General features: G+C 44.9%; 1 protein-coding gene across 4 annotated transcripts in view; it reads left to right on the forward strand.

The window, feature by feature from the left end:
* Positions 1–26,284, forward strand: part of RSRC1 (arginine and serine rich coiled-coil 1) — a 678,098-nt gene that overhangs the window by 634,606 nt on the left and 17,208 nt on the right. For all 4 annotated transcript variants that reach the window (XM_063916134.1, XM_063916133.1, XM_063916131.1 and 1 more), the window contains exon 8: positions 25,383–25,489. In XM_063916134.1, the coding sequence (XP_063772204.1) occupies positions 25,383–25,489 (107 nt within the window). The remainder of the gene's footprint in view (positions 1–25,382; positions 25,490–26,284) is intronic.

Below are 26,284 nucleotides of genomic sequence, written 5' to 3' on the forward strand. Positions count from 1 at the left end.
TTTTCATAAATTTTAATAAATTTTAAGTTGATTTTGTATTTTACGGGCTAAATCGCACGTTTACTAACATTTTAAAATCAATATTAAAAAATCATCTCTTAGTAAATGTGCGTTTTTGCTAAGGAAAAACATTGATTTAGATTAAAATCGACCTTTAGTAAATATACCCGTAAAGGTGCAGTGCAAAATATGTTTATCATACATCATTATTTATTACCTCTCTGATAAAACTGTGTGTGGAAACATATTAAAACACCTTGCTTTCCTATTCCGTTCTCTATACTGGAAATAGCCATGAGTAGATTAGTTGTCTTGCAAAACAGTGCCACCTAGTGCTTGGTGCGGATAATTGTCTCTCGGCTACATGCAAGTAGTCATTTTGGTTTTTTTATGACTGTGTAGTGCATGATTATAGTTACATTTTCCTATTCAAAACTGCATTTATTTTATAGCAAACGTTGTAATTATAATAATATCCTATTAACACACAATTGTCTATACCCGAATGTTTGCCAAAAATTCCAATCTGCTGTATTATATATTTTTGGTAAACTAATTATTGCCACATAGTGTATTGGTATTGAATATGTTTAAGCAGCCAGCATTATGACCTCTGTCAGAATGATTAGTTAATAGTTTGGTAAAAACTCTAAAGCAGGGGTTCCCAAACTCAGTCCTCAAAGAGCACTAACAGTTCACGTTTTCCAGGCCACCTGTAGATTTTTAAAATGTGACAGTAGATGATACACTGTGAACCTGCCGGATGATCTGGAAAACATGACCTGTTAGGCAGGGTACACCTCAGAACAGTGTGTAGCTGGCCAATCCGACAGGCAACGGGAAACTACATCAGCTAGAGCACAGGTTCTCAAACTCGGTCCTCTGGACCCCAGATGGTCCATGTTTTGCAGGTCACCTGTAGATTTTTAAAATGTGACAGTTGGTGATACACAGTGCACCTGCTGGATGACATGGAAAACGTGAACCGTGTGGGGTCCTGAGGACCGAGTTTGAGAACCACTGCGCTTAGTGCATACACACTTGCACGATGCAAGTGACAACTCTGCAATCCAACATGCCAAGCTGCATCATTACTGATATCTTCTGGTTTACTCTGCAGCAGGGCCGACCAGACAATGTCTCCTGCGACCACAGGAGCACGCAAATCGGGCATACACACTGAACGATATGCCCAATTTGTCACTCTGATTTGCCTGGAAACTACAAAACGGGCCGATATTTTTGTAGTGTGCCCATCCTTCATGCTTCTTGAGGACCGAGTTTGGGAACCACTGCTCTAAAGATTTGTTAGACTGTTGGTACTCTCTGTCAGGGAAGTGGTTTACGGTTAGATAACATGCTTGCAATATTCAATATTCTTTCTTATAATTACATTTTCAAAATATATATTTTTTAAAGTTTTTTTATTTCTTTTTTTCTTCATCTATTGTGCAGATCTTTGTAAGGTGCCATTATAAATATATTTCTTGTCCTACAGTATACCTTATTGTATTAGTGCTTTGTGTCAGCTAGCTATCTTGAATCTGGAAGTATATGGTTCCATTATTTCTAAAGAATAATCGTTACTAGTAGTTCTATTATACAGTGCATCTATAAAGTATTCACAGCGCTTTACTTTTTCACATTTTGTTATGTTACAGCCTTATTCCAAAATGGAATAAATTCACGTTTCCCCTCAACATTCTCCACGCAATACTCCATAATGACAATGTAAAAAAAAAAATTGTGTGATTTTTGCTAATTTATTAAAAAGAAAAAACTAAGAAATCACATGTACATAAATATTCACAGCCTTTGCAACGAAGCTCAAAATTGAATTCAGTTAAATTCAGTTGTTTGGGACCCCACTAGACCACCAGGTCAAGGGCAGAGGTTGGTTTCTCCTAAAAACCGTTTTTCTCTGGCTGGGTCCACAGGTTATCCACAGGATATGCTGGAGCGACAGCGGAAATGGCACCAGCGGTCACAAGCTTTCTGGCCTCTCAGGATGCATCGGGGCTTCACCATATAATCCCGCCCACTGACTCGGTCAAATCAGTTTTTTGTTTGGTGCGGCAGGAGCCGGACCATGGTCACAGGGCTGCGATTAAATAGCAGCCTGAAGCTTTTATTATTTTATTTTTATAGTCTTACTATGGTTTTTTTTTTCTCTTGAGTGACTTTTCTTAACAGCGTCTTAAACGCATACTAGAAAAAGTCGCTCCAACAACTCTCCACCGGGTCGCAACAACGCTTACCTTCGCGGTATAGTGCTGTCTCGATGGGCGTCTGTGTCGGATGATTCTAGCAGGTCCAGTAGACGTAACCAGGCTGTGGCCGGAGCATGGGGAGAAGGTGAGGCATCGGTTTACTCTTACTAGGGGTTTCGGACACAGCTACACTGTATTGGAGGAGACTACAAACAGTGTGTTGATGCGCCGCCACTCATAAGTGCAACAGCGCTATGCTTTAGGGATCATAGGCGCCAGGACAAGGTTGAGGCCGCGATCCTTAGAGTTTAAGTCAACAGGGGGAATTAGACGCTCTCCTGGCACCCCCTCCCCCAAGTTCATGACCAGTTTCCGTGCGTCTCCCGTCCATGAACTAATGACCTCACTTCCGTCTCAGACGCTGCCACGAGTGTACTCTGTCGCAGCTTAGACACTGCGGTTGTGTACACTAGAGTTGCCGCCTAGACCGAGTCGCAGGCCATAGCGTCTGCATACACGTAGCATTCACTGAGCGTCTGTGTCTGTTAGTGAGCGTTTGTGTCTCTCATCCGTTATCGGAGCGGCAGTGTACACCAGTAACGTCTGAATCCACTCAGCGTCTTGAGAGCGTATTGATGGATATGGAAGTGTGGTGAGTCTCCCTGTATCCCACTCTATGGAAAACTGGGTTATGCAGTACTAAAAATTCTCTCTACTTGTTAGTATTAATTGTTTAAAAAAAATTTTTTTTAAATTCAATAAGTTTTTATTGATTTTTCCAGACAAACAGACAAACCATAACATTGAATAAAAAGGTATGCACTATGTGTACACAGAGAAAAAAACCAACGAATGTTGTATGCATCAACAGAACAACATGAATAAAGTTGCAAACAGCTACAAGTTATACATAACGATTGTCGTGATTTCTTTTCATTTGTTCATACAATGGTGGTACATGAAGTGACCAGATATCAATGCGAGGCAGAAGCTCGGGTACACTGGTATAGTGGGGACGATAACCACCTATCCCATATCTTGTAAAATTTATCCGGGGCTTTCCTAGAAATGTAAACAAACTTTTCATGGGACACAACCGAGTTCACTAACTGGATCCATTTATTAATGTCAGGGCCCGCAGTCGCCATCCATGAGCGTGCTATCAATACTTTGGCCAAAGCACATAAATTAAGAATATATCTTCTAGAATGAGCATCCAATATCTCCTCATCTATGACCCCAAGGATACACACAAGGGGGGTAAACACGTCAAAGGGGATTCCCGTAGAGGCTATTATCCGTATCACCGCCTGCCAAAAGTCCTGCACCACCGGACAGGCCCACAATAGATGCCAGAAGGTACTGTCCAGAGAGGCACACTTCGGGCACCTAGAGTCACTCCGTCCCCCTATGTTGACAAGACGGGTGGGAGTAATGTAGACTCGGTGTAATATAAACAAGTGTATCTGTTGAAAACGAGCCGAGGTGGTAGCGGTACGTGAAGTCCCCAAGGCCTCCTCCCATACATCGAGGGAGACCGGTCCCAAATCAGCCTCCCATTTAGATTTAAGGTGTGAGAGACTGTCAGAGTGATGGGCACCGAGCAGAGCGGAGTAGAGAGCAGAAACAGTCCCGGAGCCTAGAGTATCAGTCAGGAGCAGGTGAACCGGTGACTTCCAAAGGAGAGGTGGAGCAGCACTAAACTGAGACGCGCAGGCAAGGCGAAGCTGAATATATCTATAATAATAGGATGCGGGTATATTAAACTCAGTCTGCATTTGTCCAAAAGAAATAAACGTGCCCGAGGAGTACAATTGATTGAGGGAACAAACACTCCAGCATCCCCACACCGATCCCATTTGTAGGGACGTGAAATGAGTGAGAGCACGAGTGTGCATTCAATGTGGTGTCAGGATCCCATCTCTCCCCCCCCCCCCCCCCCCCCCCCTCTCCAACATAGAATGTATCTGCCTCCAAACCATAATCGCTTGTTTATCCAACGGCATCTTTGCAACATTATCACTAAGTAGGAGCTGGAGGGCTGACAAATTGATTTTAGATGCTAGTAATACAGTAGAGATTAATAAATCCCCAGACGAGTCGGAGACCCAAGGAATTAGATGGAATAACTGAGCCGATAAGTAATAGAATCTAAGTTTAGGGAGGGCCAGACCACCCGAGTCCCGAGGTCTGGTTAGAGTATCTAGTTTAATCCGAGCTCTACAGTTGGACCAAACCAGTGAGGACAAGAGACCATCTATGATACCAAATAATCTCTGGGGGAGATAGACAGGGGAATGTTGGAGGACATACAGCATTTTAGGTAATACAACCATTTTAATTAGGTTTATCCTACCCGTAACAGTAAGTGGCAGTTTACTCCACACCCTGACACGAGACCGTAGATAGTCCATTTGTGGGCGTATATTCAGATCAATAAATTGCGAGGACCGGTTGGTAAACCATATCCCCAGGTATTTAAAGGAGTCCACCCAGCGAAGCGGCAGGTCCCCAGGAGGGCAGACAGGACAGAGGCCTCTAAGCGGAAGGACACAGGACTTGTCCCAGTTAATGGACAAACCAGAGAATCCCCCAAAAGTGTCAATTACTTCCAAGATATGAGGCATAGTGGTAAAGTAATCAGGTACAAACAACAGAATATCGTCTGCATAAAGAGCAATTTTGTCTGTCCTGCCACCCAACCGGAAGCCCGCCACCCGCGAGGAGGATCTAACAATACAGGCCAAAGGCTCTATGGCCAGAGCAAATAGGATCGGGGACAACTGGCAACCCTGTCTCGTCCCTCTCTGTAGAGAGAAAGTGGAGGATATGTAGCCGTTAACAGAAACCCTAGCCCGGGGTGCATAATAAAGCAGTTGGACCCACTTTTTAAAAATAGGTCCAATACCAAATCGGTCCAGCGTCCCCCACAAGAAGCCCCACTCCACAAAATCAAACGCCTTAGCAGCATCCAGGGAAACTATAGCTGAGGAGCAGGACCCCTCGTGAGGGGCCTGGAGATGCGCATAGAGTCTACGTAGATTAGGTAAAGTGGACCGGCCCGGCATGAACCCGGATTGGTTCTCATGTATAAATTGTAGAATTACAGCGCTAAGCCTTGTCGCTAGTATTTTAGCTAAAATCTTAACGTCTGTTGTTAGCAAGGAAATCGGACGATCAGATTCGACCCGTGTTGGGTCTTTATCCGGCTTAAGGAGAACTATAATTAGGGCCTCAGTCATAGAGTCAGGCAGCCTCCCCTGCGCAAATAAATTATTATATATATCAAGGAGTTTAGGGCCATAAAAAGGTAAGTGCTTTTTATAAAGTTCCAGGGGCATTCCATCAAGACCCGGGGCCTTCCCTCCAGGAAAAGAGTTAACAGCGGATTCCACCTCAGTCAGCGTTAAGGGGGAGTCCTAAAACGTTATAGCGTCCTGGGACAGCGTGGTTAATGGAATATCCGCTAAGTACATCTCTATTTCCGTCTCAGTGTGAGTAAGCCATGAACTATACAGCCGTCTATAGTAATCTTCAAAGTCCCTCACGATATCGGGAGTATTAAAATGAGTCACATTGTCATTGGTACAAATTGCAGGCACCGTATTAGATGCCCTGTCCGCACCCGCCAATGTTGCCATAAAGCTACCAGGCCTATCACCCGTTGCATAGTGCGTGTGTTGAACATAAAGTAGATGGTACTTAGCCTTATCAGCCAAGCAATCACGCCATTTTCCTGCGCAAGCAACCACCTCTCCCTCGTAGTGTCAAGACCATCGGCCATATACTGCAGCTCCAGCCTCCTACATCCTGCCTCAAGGTCACGCTCACCCTGGGCATAACCAAATTTCAAGCCAGCCACTGTTTTGATCAGGGTGCCATGGACATATGCCTTGAAGGCATCCCATAAAACTGTGTCAGACACCAAGCCCTGATTTTCCAGCAAAAAGGCCTCCCACATCTCCACCAACTCCGCACCGGTGCCCATCTGAGTCAGCCAAAAGGAATTAAACCTCCAAAACCGTGCCCCCCTAACATCTCCCATGTCTAAACAGAGAATTACCGGGGAATGATCCGATATGCCCCTAGTAGCATACTGAACATCAACCAACCTTGGCAGCAAGCCTTTAGAGGTGAGGGCCAAATCTATCCTGGAGAAGGATAAGTAGGTAAGAGAAAAGCATGTATACTGTCGTATGCCAGGATGACGGACCCTCCACGCTTCGACCAAGCCCAGACTGTCCACCAGCAGCGCAAAGTCCCTCCTGCGCACTACCGGAGCATCAGGGGACTGTCTAGTTCTATCTAAAGCATGGTCGATGACGTTATTAAAGTCACCAAGACAAACTATGGCAACATTTGGATATAACGTGATAAACTCGGCTGCCTTTCTGAGAACCTCCGGGTAATAAGGGGGCGGTATATAAACAGCCAGGATAACCAAAGACATAGAATAAACTTGACATTTTAAAAAAACATATCTGCCCCACTGGTCCAATTGGACCTGATCAAGGACAAACGGGACCGATCTTCTAACTAGAATTGACACACCCCGTGAATACGACGTATGGGTGGAGTGGTAAGCCCAGCCCACCCATGGTTTCTTAAGAGCCAGGACTTTTGCCCCCACCAGATGGGTCTCCATGAGGCAAATAATATCTGCACCATATTGTTTAAAGTGACGGAGCACTAGTGAACGTTTGACTTTATTGTTCAGCCCCCGGATATTCCAGGATAGAAATTTAAGTTGATTAGAGGCCATAAGTCAAGACAAAACAAAATATATGAACGGTCCCGCGTATCGCCGACAGGCCAACAGCACCAACACTAGATGAAGTTGAAAAGATCAATGAACCCATAGCGTCTGCAACACATGCAAGAAAAGAAAAAAAGAAAACAAACAACAAAATACAATCCCTCCCGTCCTGCCCCCCCTCCCTGTATACCCGCCCGAACTGAGGCATACCTTATCCCAATAAACTTTTCCCCTTTAACAAAGAAAAACAAACTATACCAACATAAAAGGGCAATGAATAAAATGACCCAAAGACAAAAGGCGTAGGTCCCCCACCCTCACCTAAGAAAAGTGAGCAGACCCCACCCCGAGCCCTAAATATAAACATCAGTGAAGTGAAAAAATAAACATTAGCAGAGGCAATGTAGAATTATCCGGGTAACATACTGCGACGCGGATATCAGCAAGAAATACCAGCCTAAACATAAGAATATATCAGACATTAAGGATCATCAGCAAGCGCCCGCCTGGCCGGGGCCCATCGATCCAGCCACAGGGCAGCGTCCCGAGGTGTAGCAAAGAATTTTGTTTCTCCGTCCGCCACCACCCTTAGCCTAGAAGGAAAAAGCATTGCATACTGTAGATTAAGGCGTCTTTTAATCGGAACAAATTGTGCACGGTCCCTTTGCACCTCCAGCGCAAAGTCAGGAAACACGGAAATTTTGGAGCCATTCCACAACAGGGGACCCTTGGTGCGCGCCAGAGATAGAACAGCACCCGATCTCGGTAGTGGAGAAATTTCGCTATGAGTGTGCGCGGTGGCGCACCCGGCGGCAGCGGCCTGAAAGGGATTCTGTGAGCCCGTTCAACTGTGAGAAGAATTTTTCAGCCAAGGTTCAACGAACTGCTCTGGGGCATTGCCCTCCTCCTTCTCCGGGAGCCCCACAAAGCGGACATTATTCCTCCTCAGTCTGCCTTCCATATCAAGGATCTTGCCTTTTTTATATCGGACAGCTGAGCATCAATGGCAGTAACTCGGGAGCTTATCCTCCAGCGTGGATGTTCGGGTCTCGACTTCCCCGACCCGTTCTCTAACCTTTTGGATATCGTGATGGATTATGGTCAGGTCAGCCTGTACCTGGCCAATCTTGTCAGAGAGACTGGATTCGCTAGCCGCCAGGGCTTCCAACACTTTTTGCAGCACATCATCAGAAGCATCACCAGAGGAGGATGATTGACTGGGGGACACCGGTGGAGGGGTATCCCCACCCCCAGCTGGCGACGCTGCATGCCTTCCAGGGGTATGCGAGTACCGGGCAAGCCGGGCTGCAGCAGATTTGTGGTGATTCTTCACCATTTTTATATATATTAGAATAAATCAGGATCGGTAGCTCAGTGAAGACCAGTCAGCAGCACAGAAATTGTAGAGCCCAGAATGATATAAATGTATGCACACACTCAAAACAGGAGGATATAATCACAGCCACTCATAAGACCATATAACAGTCAAGAGCAGATCCAGGAGAGCGTACAACAGGGACCCAGAAAGAAGGAGCAAGACCCCTAGTTTATATAGGGCCCCCAGGCAGCCCCAGGTCCTGTTGCACAAAGGCAGCACAGGAGAGGGGGGGTCGCGGGTGTTACAGCTCACAGCAGCGCTGGGTTAGTGTGGGAGAGTGGTGTGCAGGCTCCGGCAGGCTTGTACAGCAGTTCCCAGTGAGAAAACGGGTCCCGCGCAGCGTACACTGTAAGGGCGCGCTGGAGAGCCGGGACCGGAAGTCACAGCGCCATCTTAGGAGGCATGGGGAGAGGAGACGTGGCACTCAAATCCTCCGCGGTCAGCACCCGTCCGGCGGCCCGCTATAGCTCCACGGTGGCTCGGCTCCTTCTCCCTCCAGACAAGGTAGATTGGGCTCGGGGGGACCCCACAGGATATTATAATCGTGTGAATGAGAGCGGAGAGCACTCACGCCGAGCTGCTACTCCATGTCCCGCTAGGCCACGCCCCTCATTAATTGTTAATTTTTGGTACATATTGCATATGAGGCTTGTATATTACTGTTGTTTTCTGCATGATATGTCTGAAAAACTGGTTAAAAACAGAAATACAATTTTCCTACTTACTTGTAAGTTATTATGATGGTGATTGTATTCTCATATGACAATGTTTAATGTGACTGACTGCTAGTATGTGTGCTGACTTTTATATGTTGTCAGTTCTGTTCTGAACCTCAATTCAGGTGCACGTTGTGGTCAGATTGATCTCACTTCTATATATTTATATATAGGTGATTTTCAGGTCACAAATTGTGTAGTCATAAAAACAGATTATTACCATGTCTGTGAGCGACAAAAGTGACAAGGAAAACTTATCAAACACTCCTACATCCTTAACATGTTTATCTTGTAAAACAGGGTTAATTGGAATAGGTCAGTTGGTCACTTATGAGGGGTTATGTGCAAACTGTTTTGCTTTTCAGCAAAGTAAAAAGCAGGAATTGGTGCAACAACCAATAGAGCCACCATGGAGTATGTTTGCGCAGACTTTGTCTTCAATAGCAGACAGATTAACTCCTGCAGCTCCACCCCAGGGAATAGGTTATATTATTAACCCGTACATGCAGCTCCCTTCCTATGGTTTGGTTCCAGTAGCCTCTACAAGTAACCAGGGTACAGGTAAGACTAAAGTAGATATGTCTATGTTACAGACTACACAAGATGATACAACAGATGATGATATAGTATATTCAAATACTCTGTATGATGATCAGTCGCAGAGTTTCAGCTCAGAGGATGTAGCTGAACTTATTGATGCAATGAAGGCTAGTCTCTCTTTGGAGGAATCAACCAAAACAGTGTCAAAATCTAAAGCACCTGTGTTTAAACGAACAAAAACAATTAAGACTGAATTCCCAGCATCAGAGGATTTGACGAAAAATTAGGAAGAATCCTGGGCGACGCCCAGTAAAAAATATAAGAGTACGAAAAAATTGGATTCTTATTATCCATTTCCAGCTGCGGATTGTTCAAAGAGAAGTTCCTCCTAAAGTAGATGCACAAGTACTGCGACTTGTGCATAAATCTGCTTTACCATTGTCATCTACCTCACTAAGTGATTAGTGTTCACTCTAGGATTTTTTTAGGGCAGGGTGCTGATCACGGGGAGGGCACATTTTTCATTCGTGAGGGCACATTTTTCATTCGTGAGGGCACATTTTTAAGTTAGAAGGGCCAAATCAGGTACATACTATAATGCTTGGTGCTCCCATTCCTATAGGTGAAAGCATGGACAGTGCGCGCCGGAGGCGTGCAGCAAAAATTTAGGGGAGTTGTTTCGTGGGGAAGGGGCGTGACCACATAATAGTACCAAATCACATTATACCACACAATAGTGCTGCTTATACACATTGCACCAGGTAGAACCTCCTATACACACTGCGCCAGGTAGAGCACGTTATACATATTGCGCCAGATAGAGCACGTTATACACATTGCACCAGGTAGAACCTCCTATACACACTGCGGCAGGTAGAGCACGTTATACATATTGCGCCAGGTAGAGCACGTTATACACATTGCACCAGGTAGAACCTCCTATACACACTGCGCCAGGTAGAGCACGTGATACATATTGCGCCAGATAGAGCACGTTATACACATTGCACTAGGTAGAACCTCCTATACACACTGCGCCAGGTAGAGCACGTTATACATATTGCGCCAGGTAGAGCACGTTATACACATTGCGCCAGGTAGAGCACGTTATACACATTGCACCAGGTAGAGCACGTTATACACATTGCACCAGGTAGAACCTCCTATACACACTGCGCCAGGTAGAGCACGTTATACATATTGCGCCAGATAGAGCACGTTATACACATTGCACCAGGTAGAACCTCCTATACACACTGCGGCAGGTAGAGCACTGAGGCACACTGCACCAGGGAGAGAACACTGAGGCACACTGCACTAGGGAGAGAACACTGAGGCACACTGCACTAGGGAGAGAACGCTGAGGCACACTGCACTAGGGAGAGAACACTGAGGCACACTGCACTAGGGAGAGAACACTGAGGCACACTGCACCAGGGAGAGAACACTGAGGCACATTGCACCAGGGAGAGAACACTGAGGCACATTGCACCAGGGAGAGAACACTGAGGCACACTGTAACAGGGAGAGAACACTAGGAGGAAGGGGAGGACGGGCACAGGGCAGATGCAGAGCGGCACTCACAGTTGCGGAGGAAAGCGCTGTGCCGGGTCAGCGGGGTCGGTCTCTTGATGCTGACGGCGGAGCCCAGGTCAGCGCGCAGCGCCATGGTGAGGGGGAATCAAACCATGCCGGAGGACTGGCGGGAGACACCGCAGGCTCTGATTGGCTGCTCCTCCCCACTGCACGCTGGCCCTGTCTCCGCCTTCAGCTGAGAGCTATCAGCGCGGCGGGGGGGAGAAGTGCCAGCGCGGCGGGGGGGAGAAGTGCCAGCGCGGCGGGGGGGAGAAGTGACAGCGCGGCAGGGGAAAGAAGTGACAGCGCGGCGGGGGAAAGAAGTGACAGCGCGGCGGGGGGAGAAGAGCAGTCCTTAGCAGGGCGGCAGGGCGGGCACAAACGGGCAGGGCGGCATTCTGTCACTCAAAAAAGGGGCAGGGCGCAGCGCCCTGCAAAAGAAGCTTAGAGTGAACACTAAGTGATGTCACAGACAGAAGGGTAGATAGCTTCTTGAAAAATGTATTTTTTCTCTCAGGAGCAGTGGTAAGGCCTGCTATAGCTTCAGCCTGGATGGCAAGGGCAATGGTAGAATGGATGGAGGAACTAGAGAATGGCCTCTCCCCTCCTAATAGGGAGCAGGAGTATCATTTGGGCCGTTTAAGACAAGCTGCCCAATATTTGGAAGAAGCAGCAATTGATATGGGTTCGATTGCTTCTAAAGCATCAGCCTTGACAGTAGCCGCTCGTAGAGCAGTTTGGCTGCGTACTATGAAAGCAGATGCAGATTCCAAGAAAGAGTTGGAAGCATTGCCTTTTATTGGTAATATATTGTTTGGAAAACAGTCGACAGATATTCTAGAATCGGAAGCTGAATCTAAAAAAGTCAGATTTTCGGCAAGTTATAACCCTAAGACTAGGGGTTCAAAATTTCGGCCATTTTGATGGCAAGGCAAAAGCGAAAGAGGAGTTTAAGCAATCCCAGTTCAATAGATCAGCCAGGGGTAGGAAGCAATGGGCTAGTAGAAAGCCAGCTTTCAAGCCTGAACAGAAACCATCAGCCTGAGGAGACGGGCCTCCACCTGGAGGATTCCAGGGTTGGGGGCCGACTCCTTCATTTTGCACACATATGGCAACAGGCAACGACAGATGCTTGGGTGCAGAAGGTGGTATCTCTCGGTTATGGGTTCCCATTCATGAGTCAGCCCCCTCAAAGTTTTTTTGCACCAGCCCATCTTGTATAGAGTCGAAGGCCAATGCCCTGCAAGAATCAGTTCAAAAATTGCTTCAGTCGAGTGTGATTGTCCCGGTACCCCATCACAATGGGGACAGGGTTTTTACTCCAATCTATTTTTGATTCAGTAGCCAAATGGGTCATTCCGACCAATTCTCAATCTCAAAATGTTAAACAAATACATTTGGATTCCAAGGTTCCACATGGAGACGTTACGCTCCATAGTGTTGGCTATGGAACCGGGAGATTACATGGTATCTCTGGATATACAGGATGCTTACCTACATGTGCCTATAGCAAGGTCTCATCAATGTTACCTCAGGTTTGCCATCCTCCAGCAACATTTTCAGTTCCAAGCCTTGCCCTTCGGGCTAGCAACAGCACCCAGGGTGTTTACCAAAATTATGGTGGTTATTGCAGCCTACCTCCGCAAGCATGGGATAAGAATATTTCCATACCTTGATGACCTTTTAATCCTAGCACATTCGCAGAAATTACTTTGGAGCCATCTTCAACAGACAGTAGTTTGTCAACAAAGACATGGGTGGCTCATAAACTGGGAAAAGTCATCTCTGAATCCATCACAGTGGATGGTTCATTTGGGGGCCATATTGGATTCAGGTCTACAGAGAATTTTCTTACCAGAGAAAAAGATAGACAAGGTGCAGGTCATGACTCAAGAAGCGTTGCACACTCAGACATTGTCAGTCCATGCAGCAATGCGACTGCTGGGTCTGATGGTGTCAACCTTCGACATGGTGGAATATGCACAGTTCCACTCCAGACCATTATAGCACCTTATTCTGACCAAATGGAACGGAAATCAACAGACAATAAAAAAACAGATGATAAGGTTTCCGGTAAACGTAAGAAGGTCTCTAGCTTGGTGGCTACAGAGGACCATTTAAACAAGGGGAGACCCTTTTGGATAAAAGAATGGCAAGTCCTGACAAAAGATGCCAGTCTTCAAGGCTGGGGAGCGGTACTCGAAAAGCCTTTGGTTCCAGGGAAAATGGACCATAAGGGAAAGTCACCTGCCAATAAATCTGTTGGAAATAAGGGCCATTTATATGGCTCTAGTTCAGGCAAAGGACAGTCTGCAAGGAAGACCAGTCCAGATTCGCTCAGACAATGCAATAGCAGTAGCGTACCTCAATCATCAGGGAGGAACTCACAGCAAAAGACTGATGGAGGAAGTAACTCCCATACTAAGGTGGGCAGAACTCCATCTTCCAGCATTGTCAGCAGTGTTTGTTCCAGGTGTACTGAACTGGGAAGCGGATTTTCTCAGTCGACACACCATTCAGGAAACCAAATGGGCATTACACCCAGAAGTGTTTCAGACTACAGTGAACAGATGGGGTCTACCAGAGATAGACCTCATGGCGTCTCGTTTAAACAACAAAGTTCCAAGGTACGGATCAAGAACAAAGGATCCCAGAGCGGTCCTTGTAGACGAACTGTCAGTAAAATTGAAATTTCATCTGGCATATCTGTTCCCTCCAATCTCTCTGTTACCCAGAGTAGTGAGGAAAATAAAGCAAGCAAAGGGAGCCATAATTCTAATAGCTCCAGCTTGGCCCAGAAGGCATTGGTACACAGATCTACTAAGGATGTCTGTGGAAGCACCAATACTGCTCCCTCAACGTCTAGATCTGCTAATGCAGGGTCCTTGTTGTCACAGCCATCTGGATCGTCTATCTTTGACGGCGTGGCTGTTGAAACCTCTATCCTAGAAGCTAGAGGATTTTCAAAACAAGTAATTCAAACTATGCTTAGAGCAAGAAAACCTTCTTCAGCTCACATTTATCATCGAATATGGCAAGCCTATATTCATTGGTGTAGTGAAAAAAGTTTGAATCCAAGATCTTTTAGCGTATCCAGGATTTTGGATTTTCTCCAAGCAGGATTGGATAAGGGATTTGAAAGTAGCTTCCTTGAGAGTTCAAGTATCAGCATTAACTGTATGTTTTCAGAGAAAGATTACTGACTTACAGGATGTGCGTACGTTCTCTCAGGGAGTTGTACATATTCAACCTCCATTTGTTCCTCCTGCAGCTCCCTGGGATTTGAATATAGTTCTTAAATTCCTTCAGGGACCTCCGTTTGAACGACTTAATAGAACAGATCTTAAATGGTTAATGGTTAAAGTACTCTTTCTACTGGCAATGGCGTCAGCTAGAAGAGTGTCAGATTTAGGAGCACTGTCGTGTAAGTCTCCTTTCCTTAGTTTTTTTTCCAGATAAGGCAGTTTTCAGAACTAGATCTGGTTATCTTCCGAAGGTGGTTTCAAAGTTTCACCTTAACGAAGAGATTGCAGTCCCAGCTTTTCAGGTATCGGGACTTTCTGCGGGAGAAGCGTCGTTGGACGTAGTCCGAGCATTAAGAATCTACATAGATCGTACTAGTGCCATCAGAAAAACAGATTCTCTCTTCATCCTCTACGGATTTCATAGACGCTGGCAAGATGGCTCCAAATGGTAATTTCAGAAGCTTATTCTCGTGCTGATCTCCCTACTCCAGCTAATGTCTCTGCTCACTTTACACGTAAGGTAGGTCCTTCATGGGCAGCACAACATGGTGCTTCAGCAGAACAGATTTGTAAGGCAGCCATATGGTCTTCCATTAACACATTCATTAGACATTATGCCTTGAATACTTTTGCCTCTCATGACGCTGAATTCGGGCGAAAGGTTCTCCTGTCTAATCAGGAGCGTCCCCACCACTAAAACTGGCTTTGGGAATCCCAATGTTATCCTGTGGATAACCTGTGGACCCAGCCAGAGAAATATACGTTATGGTAAGAACTTACCGTTGATGACGTGATTTCTCTTATGTCCACAGGTATCCACAGGGATCCCACCCTGACGCACCTGATTTGAGGATCTTTACAATCACTAAACCTCTTCCCTCTTGTATGAAAGGGTGTGCATGTGTGTTCTTATCGCCTGAATAGGTTTCTATCTGACGCTCCTGCCTAAATTGCTGTGGAAAGAACTGATTTGACTGAGTCAGTGGGCAGGATTATATGGTGAAGCCCCGATGCATCCTGGGAGGCCAGAAAGCTCGTGACTGTTTGGTGCCATTTCCGCTGTCGCTCCGGCATATCCCAATGTTATCCTGTGGATACCTGTGGACATAAGATAAATCACGTTATCAACGGAAAGTTCTTACCATAATGTATATATTCTAAGCCCATAGTACCCGGTGGTGAAGTCCAGCAGGGGCATAAGGCTTTGACCTGTAGCCCCTCCCCCAGTCCCAGGTCGCCATTTAGAGTAAATGTTCCCGCCCTGGAGCTGCATGTCTCTCTCTCCCTCACTCCCTGTCAGCGTTTGGGCGCCATTAGGACAAGCTGAGCTGATTATGGGACTGCTTAGGCAAATCCTCCTCTGTAAAGCCACCTGCATGTCAGCGCTGTGCATTTTACAGGACACTTAAGTATTCTACATGTCTGCTGACAGTGTTAGTTAAGAAAGAGTGCATTTAGTCAGGGTTATTTAGTACAAGTACCCTGTGATATACATCCAGTCTTTACTGTGCATTGTTATATGTATTGACTGTATAGCCATACTTAGTATTAGTCTGTATTGCTAGTCCAGTGCAGTTTTATTGCATGTCATAATTTCTGCATTGTAAACTGAGATTAAGTGTGTGTGCATATAGCTGCTGTGTGATCTCCATTTCGTGTCTCACTCAGATTGCTATCCCTATATTCTATAACCTGAGGGGGCTAAGTGCATCAGGCTTATTCTATGATATAGGTGTTTCACAAAATTTAAAGAAATTTACGCCTCACAAGTAGTTGCTGGCTCGCTACCCCCTTCTGGCGGAGATGAGTAAAAATTGGGAGACACCCCCGCCAGTGGATTCGCAAGTGGCACGGCTGGTGGTATCCTCAGCTCTGCCAGTCACTACCGTCACCTCGCTGAAGGAACTGACGGATAAGCGTGTGGAGGGTTGTTTAAAGGCGATTTACACCCTAACTGGTGCAGCGCATAAGCCCACCATTGCAGTGACATGGGCTGCAGAGGCTATTGAAGCGTGGGCTCAGGAGCTGGAGGCGGAGCTGCCTTACAATGCTTCTAATCAGGCCAGACAATGTCTGTCGTATATTGTCACAGCTTCTCATTACATTAAGGAGGCGGCTTCTGATGCCGGTATTCTGGCGGCCAAGGCTTCTACTACTTCCATATTGGCTCGCCGGATTTTCTGGTTGCAGTCCTGGTCTGTGGATCTGGACTCTAAGAAAACCCTGGAGGTACTCCCTTTTAAGGGAGACATTCTTTTTGGAGAAGACCTCAACAAAATAGTGGAGGACTTAGCTTCGGCTAAAACAGCATGTCTGCCTAGTACTGCTCCTTCAGTGCCGAAGGCTAAGAGTACTTCCTTTTGCTCCTTTTGTCCTTCAGGGAAAGCAAAAGGTCAGGCGTACCCGAAACAGGTTCGCATTTCCAAGCCCAATAAGCCCAGACCCAAACGGGCCTGGGCTGCCCGTCAGCCTTCTTCCAAAACTGACAAGCTTGCCGCATGACAGGGTGGGCCTCCATCTGGGGGATCCCAGGGTGGGGGGCCGACTTCTAGGGTTTACCTAGGAATGGTAGAAGACCACTTCCGATGCCTGGGTACGGGAAGTTGTCACTCGAGGTTACGCCATATCCTACAAAAATCGTCCCCCTCTTCGATTTTGCCTGACAGACGTCCCTTCGGATCAGGTGAAGGCAAAAACTTTGTTCGGTGGTACAGTCCCTCCTGGACACAGGAGTGGTAGTACAGGTGCCTCTGGCTCAGAGAAGCAAGGGGGTACTATTCACCGCATTTCCTAGTCCCGAAACCGAATGGGTCTTTCTGGCCCATTCTCAACCTCAAGTCCTTGAACAAATTTGTGAGGGTCTCCAAGTTTTGTATGGAAACTCTTCGCTCTATTGTTCTGGCCTTGGACCTGGGGACTATATGGTCTCCTTGGACATACAGGATGCTTACCTGCACATTCCTATTGCAATGCCGCATCAGCAGTACCTGAGGTTTGCGGTTGGCAACCTCCATTACCAATTTCGGGCATTACCTTTTGGTTTGACCACGGCTCCACGAGTCTTTACCAAGGTCATGGCGGTAATGACGGCTATACTCCGCCGTCGAGGGATCAGGATCCTGCCTTATCTGGACGACTTGTTGATCCTGGCGAATTCCCCAGAAATTCTCTTACGCCATCTGGATCTGACTACCCAGTTTCTGCAAACCCACGGGTGGCTCATCAACTGGAAAAAGTCTTCCCTGGTCCCTGCTCAGAGCATGGTGCACCTGGGGGTGTTGTTGGACACTCACAACCAGCGGTGGTTCTTGTCTCAGGAGAAGGTCCTGAAACTTCAGGACAGGATTCAATACTTCCTATCTCGTCCGCTAGTGTCGATAAACTCCACAATGCAAGTGCTAGCTTTCATGGTGTCGGCTTTCGACATGGTGGAGTACGCTCAATTCCATTCCCGCCCTCTGAAGAAGTTGATTTTTGCCATGTGGGACGGCCTGCCTCACCGGATCTGGTCTCAAATGATCTCCATGTCTCCGGAGGTCCGTCTGTCACTGAGCTGGTGGTTTCAGGACCACCGGTTGAGCAGGGGTCATCCCATCTGGATCTCCAACTGGGTACTTCTGACAATGGATGCCAATTTGAGAGGTTGGGGCGCGGTGTTGGAGCAACACTCCCTTCAGGGTCGGTGGACCAGGGAGGAATCTCTCCTCCCGATAAACATTCTGGAACTGCGGGCGGTGTTCAATGCTCTGAACCTGGCCCAGCATTTAATACAGAACAGACCTGTTCAGTCAGACAATGCCACCACAGTGGCGTACATAAATCATCAAGGTGGCACTCGAATCCGCATAGCAATGAGGGAAGTATCAAGAATTCTTCAGTGGGCAGAGCGCCATCTGCCAGCCATATTGGCAGTGTTCATTCTGGGGGACCTAAACTGGTAAGCGGACTTCCTCAGTCGTCAGGACGTACATGCCGGAGAGTGGAGCCTCCATCCAGAAGTGTTTCGACTCCTTGTGGACAAGTGAGGCCTTCCAGATGTGGACCTGATGGCGTCTCAATACAATCACAAGGTTCGTGGATGCACTGGCAATTCAATGGAACTTTCGGCTGCTGTATGTGTTCCCTCCGGTGTCACTCCTGCCCAGAGTAATAAAGAAGTTCAAGCAAGAAGGAGGAATCCTACTTCTGATCGCTCCCGCGTGGCCCAGATGGCATTGGTTCTCCGACCTTCAGGGTCTCTCGATAGACCACTTCTACTTCCACAGCGCCCAGATCTCCTCGTTCAGGGTCCTTGTGTATATCAGGATTTAGCCCGGCTGGCTTTGACGGCGTGGATCTTGAAGCTTCCGTCTTGAGGGCCAAAGGATTTTCTGAGGCGGTCATTCAAACCATGTTGAAAACCCGGAAACCGGCTTTTGCTTGGATTTATCATAGGGTCTGGAATTCTTACTTAGCTTGGTGCACCTCTAACAGTTATGACGCTTACAAGTTTAGTACGGCCAAACTTTTGGCCTTTCTACAACAAGGCCTGGACTTGGGCTTTTGTCTGGCCTCCATCAAGGTTCATATTTCTACCTTGTCGGTTTGGTTCCAGAGAAAAATTGCGACTTTACCTGATGTTCATACGTTCACTCAGGGTGTGTTGCGGATTCAACCTCCTTATGTCCCGCCTGTGGCTCCTTGGGACTTGTTGGTGGTTCTGGAGGCGCTGCAAGGGTCTAACTTTGACACCCTTGAATCAGCAGACCTTAAGTGGCTTTCTCTTAAGGTGCTGTTTCTGCTTGCTATTGCCTCTGGTAGACGAGTGTCGGATTTGGGTGCATGTCCTGTAGGTCACCTTATCTGATTTTTCACCATGACCAGGCGGTTTTTAGAACATGTCCCGGGTATTTACCTAAGGTGGTGTCCTCTTTCCACCTTAATCAGGATATCGTGGTTCCGGCCTTTGCTTCTCCTGAATTGTCTTCCAAAGAGCGGTCTTTGGATGTGGTACGGGCTCTCCGTATCTACATGAAGATGACAGCTCCTATTAGGAAGTCTGATTCTCTCTTTGTACTGTTTGGTTTTCACAAACGTGACTGGCCTGCTCACAAGCAGACACTGGCCAGATGGATTAGAATGGTGATTGCACATGCTTATGTACAGGCTGGTCGTCCAGTTCCTGCTACTATAAAGTCCCATTCTACTCGGTCTGTTGGACCTTCTTGGGCGGCCCTTGAACAATTGTGTAAGGCGGCTACGTGGTCCTCAGTGAACACGTTCATAAGGTTCTATGCCTTCGATACATCCGCCTCCCAGGATGTTTCCTTTGGACGCCAGTTTCTTGTGCCCGCTACAGTGCGTCCCCTCCCATAAGGAACTGCTTTAGGACATCCCCAATGTCATTCCCTGTGGAGCCCAGTGTACCCCGCAGCAGAAAACGAGATTTATGGTAAGAACTTACCGTTGTTAAATCTTTCTCCGAGGTACACTGGGCTCCACAGGGCGCCCACCCTGACGCACTTAGCTTCTTTGGGTTGATATGGCATTAGCCGCTGACACTTTCTCCTGTCGTGAGAATGTGGTGTATCTGGCTACTAACAGTTGTCGTCTCTTTTGCCTGCTAGCGCATTGGACTGGTTAACAAAAACTGAGCTCCTGTGCACGGAGGCGGGGTTATAGAGGAGGTGGCGCTAGGCATTCTGGGAAGAAGGTCAAAGCTTTGAGCCTGTTGGTGCCTCGGATCAAGATCCTACTCTACACCCCCCAATGTAATTCCCTGTGGAGCCCAGTGTACCTCGCAGAAAGAGATTTAATAACGGTAAGTTCTTACCATAAGTCTCGTTTTTTAAGAAATTTGAAAAAATCTCCCAAAGAAAACTTTTTTTACGTTGTCATTATGGGGAATTGTGTGTAGAATTTTGAGGGAATAAGGCTGTAACATAACAGAATGTGGAAAAAGTGAAACGCTGTGAATACTTTCCAGATGCACTGTATAAGGCAACTTTATACCGAGAACAGTATGGAAATACTGTAAGCCATTCCTAATCTTGGAAATATACTTCTGTCATTGCCCAGAAGTCTATTATAAAATTGAATTATTTATTTTGCAAGATTTAGTTTTAAAAGATACATTTCTTACACCGTCAAACCGTGGCAAAGTTTCATAGACAACAGCTTACTTAATACAGTCACACAAATAGAAAATTAAAACCTAATATACTGTACAAGGTTTATACCACTTTTTATTCGAAAGCCAAACACTTAGTGGATCTAGACCGAGCGTCCATTTAGATTTTTAATAATATCGAAAAGACAAACTAAATAGCACAGAGAGGCGGGTATATGAGCAACATTATAGGGGTGATCCGTCCAACAGAGCACTGTGTGTTGCGGTTTTATAGGTGGATATTTGTGACTGTCTGGTTATTTTGAGCGGAAGTGTTTTTTTAGCCAACTAATGTTAAGTGTTCTAGTTAGCGCATTAGAAATCTTGGAAGGCATGAAATAATGGCTTTTGAAAAGTAGAAACGATAAACAGCAAAAAGAAAAATCATCTTTACATGAGAAATTAAAGCCAAACGGACGCTTTGAATATTTAGCAAATGAGAGCTCTGATTTCAGCACAGGACATCAGCTTTTATTGGAACGTCTTTTAATTTTCATTTTTCAGCAAGGACTTTTACAAAATGAGCATTGATTTCTGCAGCTTCCTAGCCTTCACGATCTATTATTTTTTTATTTTACGATGAAATATCTATATCCTTTCTACTGACATCTGACAAACATCATATGGGAGTCATTTTATCTCCCAATAATGTATTTGTCAAAAAGTATCAGACATTAATGGATTTCACTTCCTCACAGTCCATTCCAAGCATGTTAATGTCATCAACATAACTCTTAGAAACATTTAGCCATATAATTATTTATTTTCTTCCTTGTTCCCACCCCTCTGTAATTTAATTCTCCCTGTCACTTCCTATCTATTTGGTCAGGATGAGTACCGCATACAGATATGGCTAATGGTTAATGATAAATTACATGCATGCAGACAAATTAGACCAAAGAATTGTGCTCAACATTTTGACAAATTGATTTTTATCTTTGCTAAAAAAAAACCTAATGTGCAGACCAGTACTGATTTCTTTATTTTATCTGTTCATGTGTTGTTAAAGGGACAGTTGTTTGCTAGTTATCAAGCACTACAAGCATTCTGCAGTGCTGCACAATGGGAAAATAACAAAGTTACACAAGTAAAAATAATTACACAACTTCACATAAATACACCATTACAGTGTGCAATTAGCATAGTTGTATAGGGAAGGGGAAGGGTTGTGCTCACAAGAGCTTACAGTCTAGAAGTGATATGCATGGACACAGTAGGGAGAAGAGGGCAGAGTAGGGAGGGACAAAGACTGGGGGAGGGTAAGGGGTGGTAGGAAAGAATGAAACAATAAGTTTTATGGGCCTGTTTGATGACTGGGATGCTGGCATGGGAGGGCATTATCGAGGTTGGGAGTGGTCCAAGATGAATCCTAAAAGCAAGAATGGAAAAAGGTGATCAGGGAGGAGCTGATGATCAGCCTTTGGGAGAGTGGAGATGCTGGTAAGTGGAGTGTGAGAACATGAAACAGGATATGTAGGGAAGAGACCTAAGATGAAAGCATTGCAGGTGAGAGAAGTTTGAATTTGCTTCTCGTTGGGACAGGTAGCCAGTGGAGTGACTGACAGATGGGGTAGCAAAGATAGAGCAACGAAAGGGAAGTGATACTTGCATCAAAGTTGAGGATAGTCTGAAGGAAGGCCAGTCGGGAGTTTGGAAACCAGACAGGAGTAGTCTACAGTAATGAAGGTGGAATCAGAGTGTAAGTAGCGTCAACAATGAGGAAAGGTCTGAATCTGTAAATATTATGAAGGTGGAAACAGCAGCATTGGGAGAGGAACTGAATGTAAGGAGAGGCAGAAAGAAAACAGACATCATAGTTGGGGAACAGAAGAGTGGGAGATGTTTATCCCACAGAGGAAGGTGAGGAGAGGAGACATTGTCTTGGGGAAAAATGTGGACTTCACTTTTCAGTTTTAGGAATATTGAGTTTCAGGATGCGTTGTGTCATCCAGTGGGGGATGGCTGACAAACAAGAGGTGACATGGAAGAGGACAGGATGGGGAAAGGTGACCGGAAAATTTTGGTATTGAGGCCAAAGGAACTGAAAAGGCCACTGAGGGAAGCAGTGTAGAGGTAGAAGAGAAGGAGCAAAGGTGTCGCTATTCTATTATGCTTTCTTGTGTAAGTTTCTTCAGTAGCCATTCACACAAAGACAACATTATGTATTAAAAAACACTGTGCATCATGTATTAAAAAAAATACTGATTATCCAGTTTTTGAATCTTTTTTTATTTATTTTTTTAAAGCTTTTTTTGTGGAAAATCCCTTGAAAACTGTTATTTTCTGAGTATTTCTGCATCAAGTATCCTATGAATGAATAGAAGGTCACTCTATTTTCAGTGGCAAAAATTTACCAAGCACTAACCTGCTTAGATTTTCCGAGTTTGGCTTGCAACAGTTAACCAAAGGATGCAAAAATGTAGCCTATTAGGCACAATGGCTAACACTAAAGATGTGTTTAGCCATTGTACCCTATAGGCTTCATTTTTTGCATCCTTCGGATAGGTCTCTGCTAACACTTGGATATGTGCACTTAGGAAGCCAGTTTATCGCTTTACATTTTACTCTTCATAGGCACGAGCTGATTTCCTGCAAGATTTTTTTGATGCATCACAAAAGTGCAAGCCATAATAAATTTATGCTAATAAGTCATGTTGTGCCTAGGCACAGAAAACTAGTCAAGATAATTGTGGACCCATTTGTATCACTTTCTTTTTGCTCTTTTCTAGGAAAAGCTCATATCCAAGCCTGGTTCCCAGACAGAAAGTTCTGTAAAATCCCCTTATAAAGCATTTGTTATTGTAGTCTAGAAATCAGCCCCTTAATGTAGAATGCTTTTGCCTAGATTTGCAATACAAAGAAAAGGGTTGTGGGTTCCGTAACTGTTGAAAAGAAAAAAAAATATTTTATTGTATTAGCCTGTAGGAAATTTGCGTTGGCAGAGCTGATCTATAAAAGTAGCACATTTCCAACAGCTGAGTAGAAAGACATTCATTGCAAGTTTTCACAATATTGAAGCTTCTTTTTCACCCGAAAATGTACACAGCCAAAATTACACAATGAATAATATTTAAAGTGCTGATTAAAAAAATTGCAAAAATAATGTAAATTAGTAGGTTATAAAGTAAATTGTAAAGGGTAATGGGTGTGTAATGCTGTTAAAATGGCCCTGGGGTGAGGCATCAAACTTTGAGGACTGTTCTTCAGATACAGGATGTGGACAACACAAGAATTGGTGTTAGCAGACCGTTCAGTTATGTGTGTCTCCATGTTTCTTACTTTGATAAACTTTAGTCCCAAATTCAGGGTTTTTTTAGGTTTTAAATTTACAATTACCCTATAGTTTTAGCATTTCTTTGTTTTCAATCCTGAGATTTGGGCAGAAGTGTTTTCCCACTGGAGACCTGGAATTGTTCTGCTGTCTCCCAGATAGTGTTCTCCATTGAGGCATCTTAGGCACAGAACCATTTAAACCACGTTTGAGGAGTTACAAGCGAAATTGCCCAATATTATATTATATTATATATTCCCATTGGGCTTGGGTTTGTTTTGCGTATATTATTGTGCGTTCTTTGTGTGTGGAAGTTTTACTGTACATCTGCTGTGGTACGGGAATGTTCCGGTTTGTGTGCAGTTTCTATGTGGAATTTGTGTCCCTTGTGTGTGCTTCAGATTGAGTGTTTTCCTGTAGCTCATGACTTATACAGTAGCTGTGGATTGCACACAACTAAAATACATTCGTTTCTACCTATGGTCACATTCCTTCTCTATAGGCTATGCATTTATATGTACAAAATGCCACTGTCCGGTGTGTTTGCAATATATCCTTATAATTACTTGTGTGTATTCTATAGGCAAACAAATTAATAATTACACATGTGTATCAACTAGGAGATCTGGAAAATATGCAGTTAAGGGTACACTGCTATAGACCATCAATATTGTTTATTGTTACTGTATAACATACACTATTCAGTGTATAAGGAGACCAATATGATTTGTTCCAATACTCCGCAGAGCAGAGGACTTGGATTGTGGAATGGTGTCCACATCCAGAAAAAACCATTCAGCTCATGTGGGCAGGCCCCACTACTGCATCTAACGGTTTACTGTGATCGTTGTTCCTATATATGTATAAATATTGCATACAATGATAGCTGGTTTAGGGGGTCATTCCGAGTTGATCGCTCGCTAGCAACTTTTTGCATCACTGCGATCAGGTTAAATCTCGGCCAAACTGCGTATGCATCACAATGCACAGGCGCGTCGTATGGGTACAAAGAGGATCGGCGCTGGGCAATGGACTTAACAAAGAATCCATTCGCACAGCCGATCGCAAGGTGATTGACAGAAAGGGGGCGTTTGTGGGTGTCAACTGACCGTTTTCTGGGAGTGTTTGGAAAAACGCAGGCGTGTCCAGGCGTTTGCAGGGCGGGTGTCTGACGTCAATTCCGGGACCAAAAAGACTGACTGATCGCAGCGGCTGAGTAAGTCCAGAGCTACTCAGAAACTACCAAAAACCCTTTTGTGCCATCGGCTGCAAAAGCGTTCGCACACTTGCATAGCGAAAAAACACTCCCCCCATAGGCAGCGACTATCTGATCGCACAGCAAAAAGTTGCTAGCGAGCGATCAAATCGGAATGACCCCCTTAGTGTTATTACCTTTTCATGGGTGAAGACACTTGCTCTAAAATCAAGCATTTGGAACCCCCTCCCTATAATTCCTGTTTGGCCCTGTATTCCATGTCATTATGTAATTTGGATGAAGGACAGTGGGTTTGTTAACAATCTACTGGCATGTTTTTTTTTGCAGACCAAATGTTGCTGGTAGATCAGGTGAAACGCGTGAAGGAAATTGAAGCTATTGAAAGTGACTCTTTTATCCCACAAGTGTTCAGATCCAGTCGGGAGACAAAAACAGTATGTTTCACTTTATTTGTACAAATTTTAAAGTTGTCCTCTTACTTGTCTAGAACTTCATTTTTTTCCCTCAACATTATTTAGAGGAGCTAAGAGTTAAAACGTTTGAAAGTGGCACGGTGTGTTCTATAGACATATGTATTGATGATTATCATGTTCGATCCCAGACGTTTAGGACAGGGCAGCTCCACAATTTATCTAATTGTGGCTCTACAATGCCATGATTTGTACTTGGGTTATAGTGATAAATACAAAATGCAGTTGTGATAGAAGAGATGTATTATTTCTATTTGAACATGGTTTTCAATATAGATATATCAGTTATTCCAATATTTTTGAAAAGTGCGGCTTTAACTTAAGGGACCATTTAACTTAAAATGTAAGTTGGCTTATAAAAAGAGTTGCTGATAAAGTCACAATATACACACATGCACAGCTGCTAGTAAGAATTATAACTCTCCCACATTCCCAATCAGTTTTGATCCTGAACTTATGTTTCCTATAGAGATTTTTTTTTTTTTTTTTTAATCTTAACATCAAATTCATAAAATTAAGTTTATAACTTTTTTTATGTTTTGGAGTATATACACAGCAAATATTGTATTAGAATGAGCCCCTTTTGTCAGAAGTTTCTCCTCAATGTAAGTTCTTACATTAGTAGACAAAATCCCACCAACATGTTAAAACCCCACCCACCACCACCACTCCCTATTTGCTTATTTCATTTGACATTATTTGAGGTCATGTGATTGTTGGGGGAGGTATATGGAGTATCCACTTTAAACTGGGCTTAAT

The sequence above is a fragment of the Pseudophryne corroboree genome, chromosome 4 (genome assembly GCF_028390025.1).
Source record: "Pseudophryne corroboree isolate aPseCor3 chromosome 4, aPseCor3.hap2, whole genome shotgun sequence".
Classification (NCBI taxonomy): Eukaryota; Metazoa; Chordata; class Amphibia; order Anura; family Myobatrachidae; genus Pseudophryne; species Pseudophryne corroboree.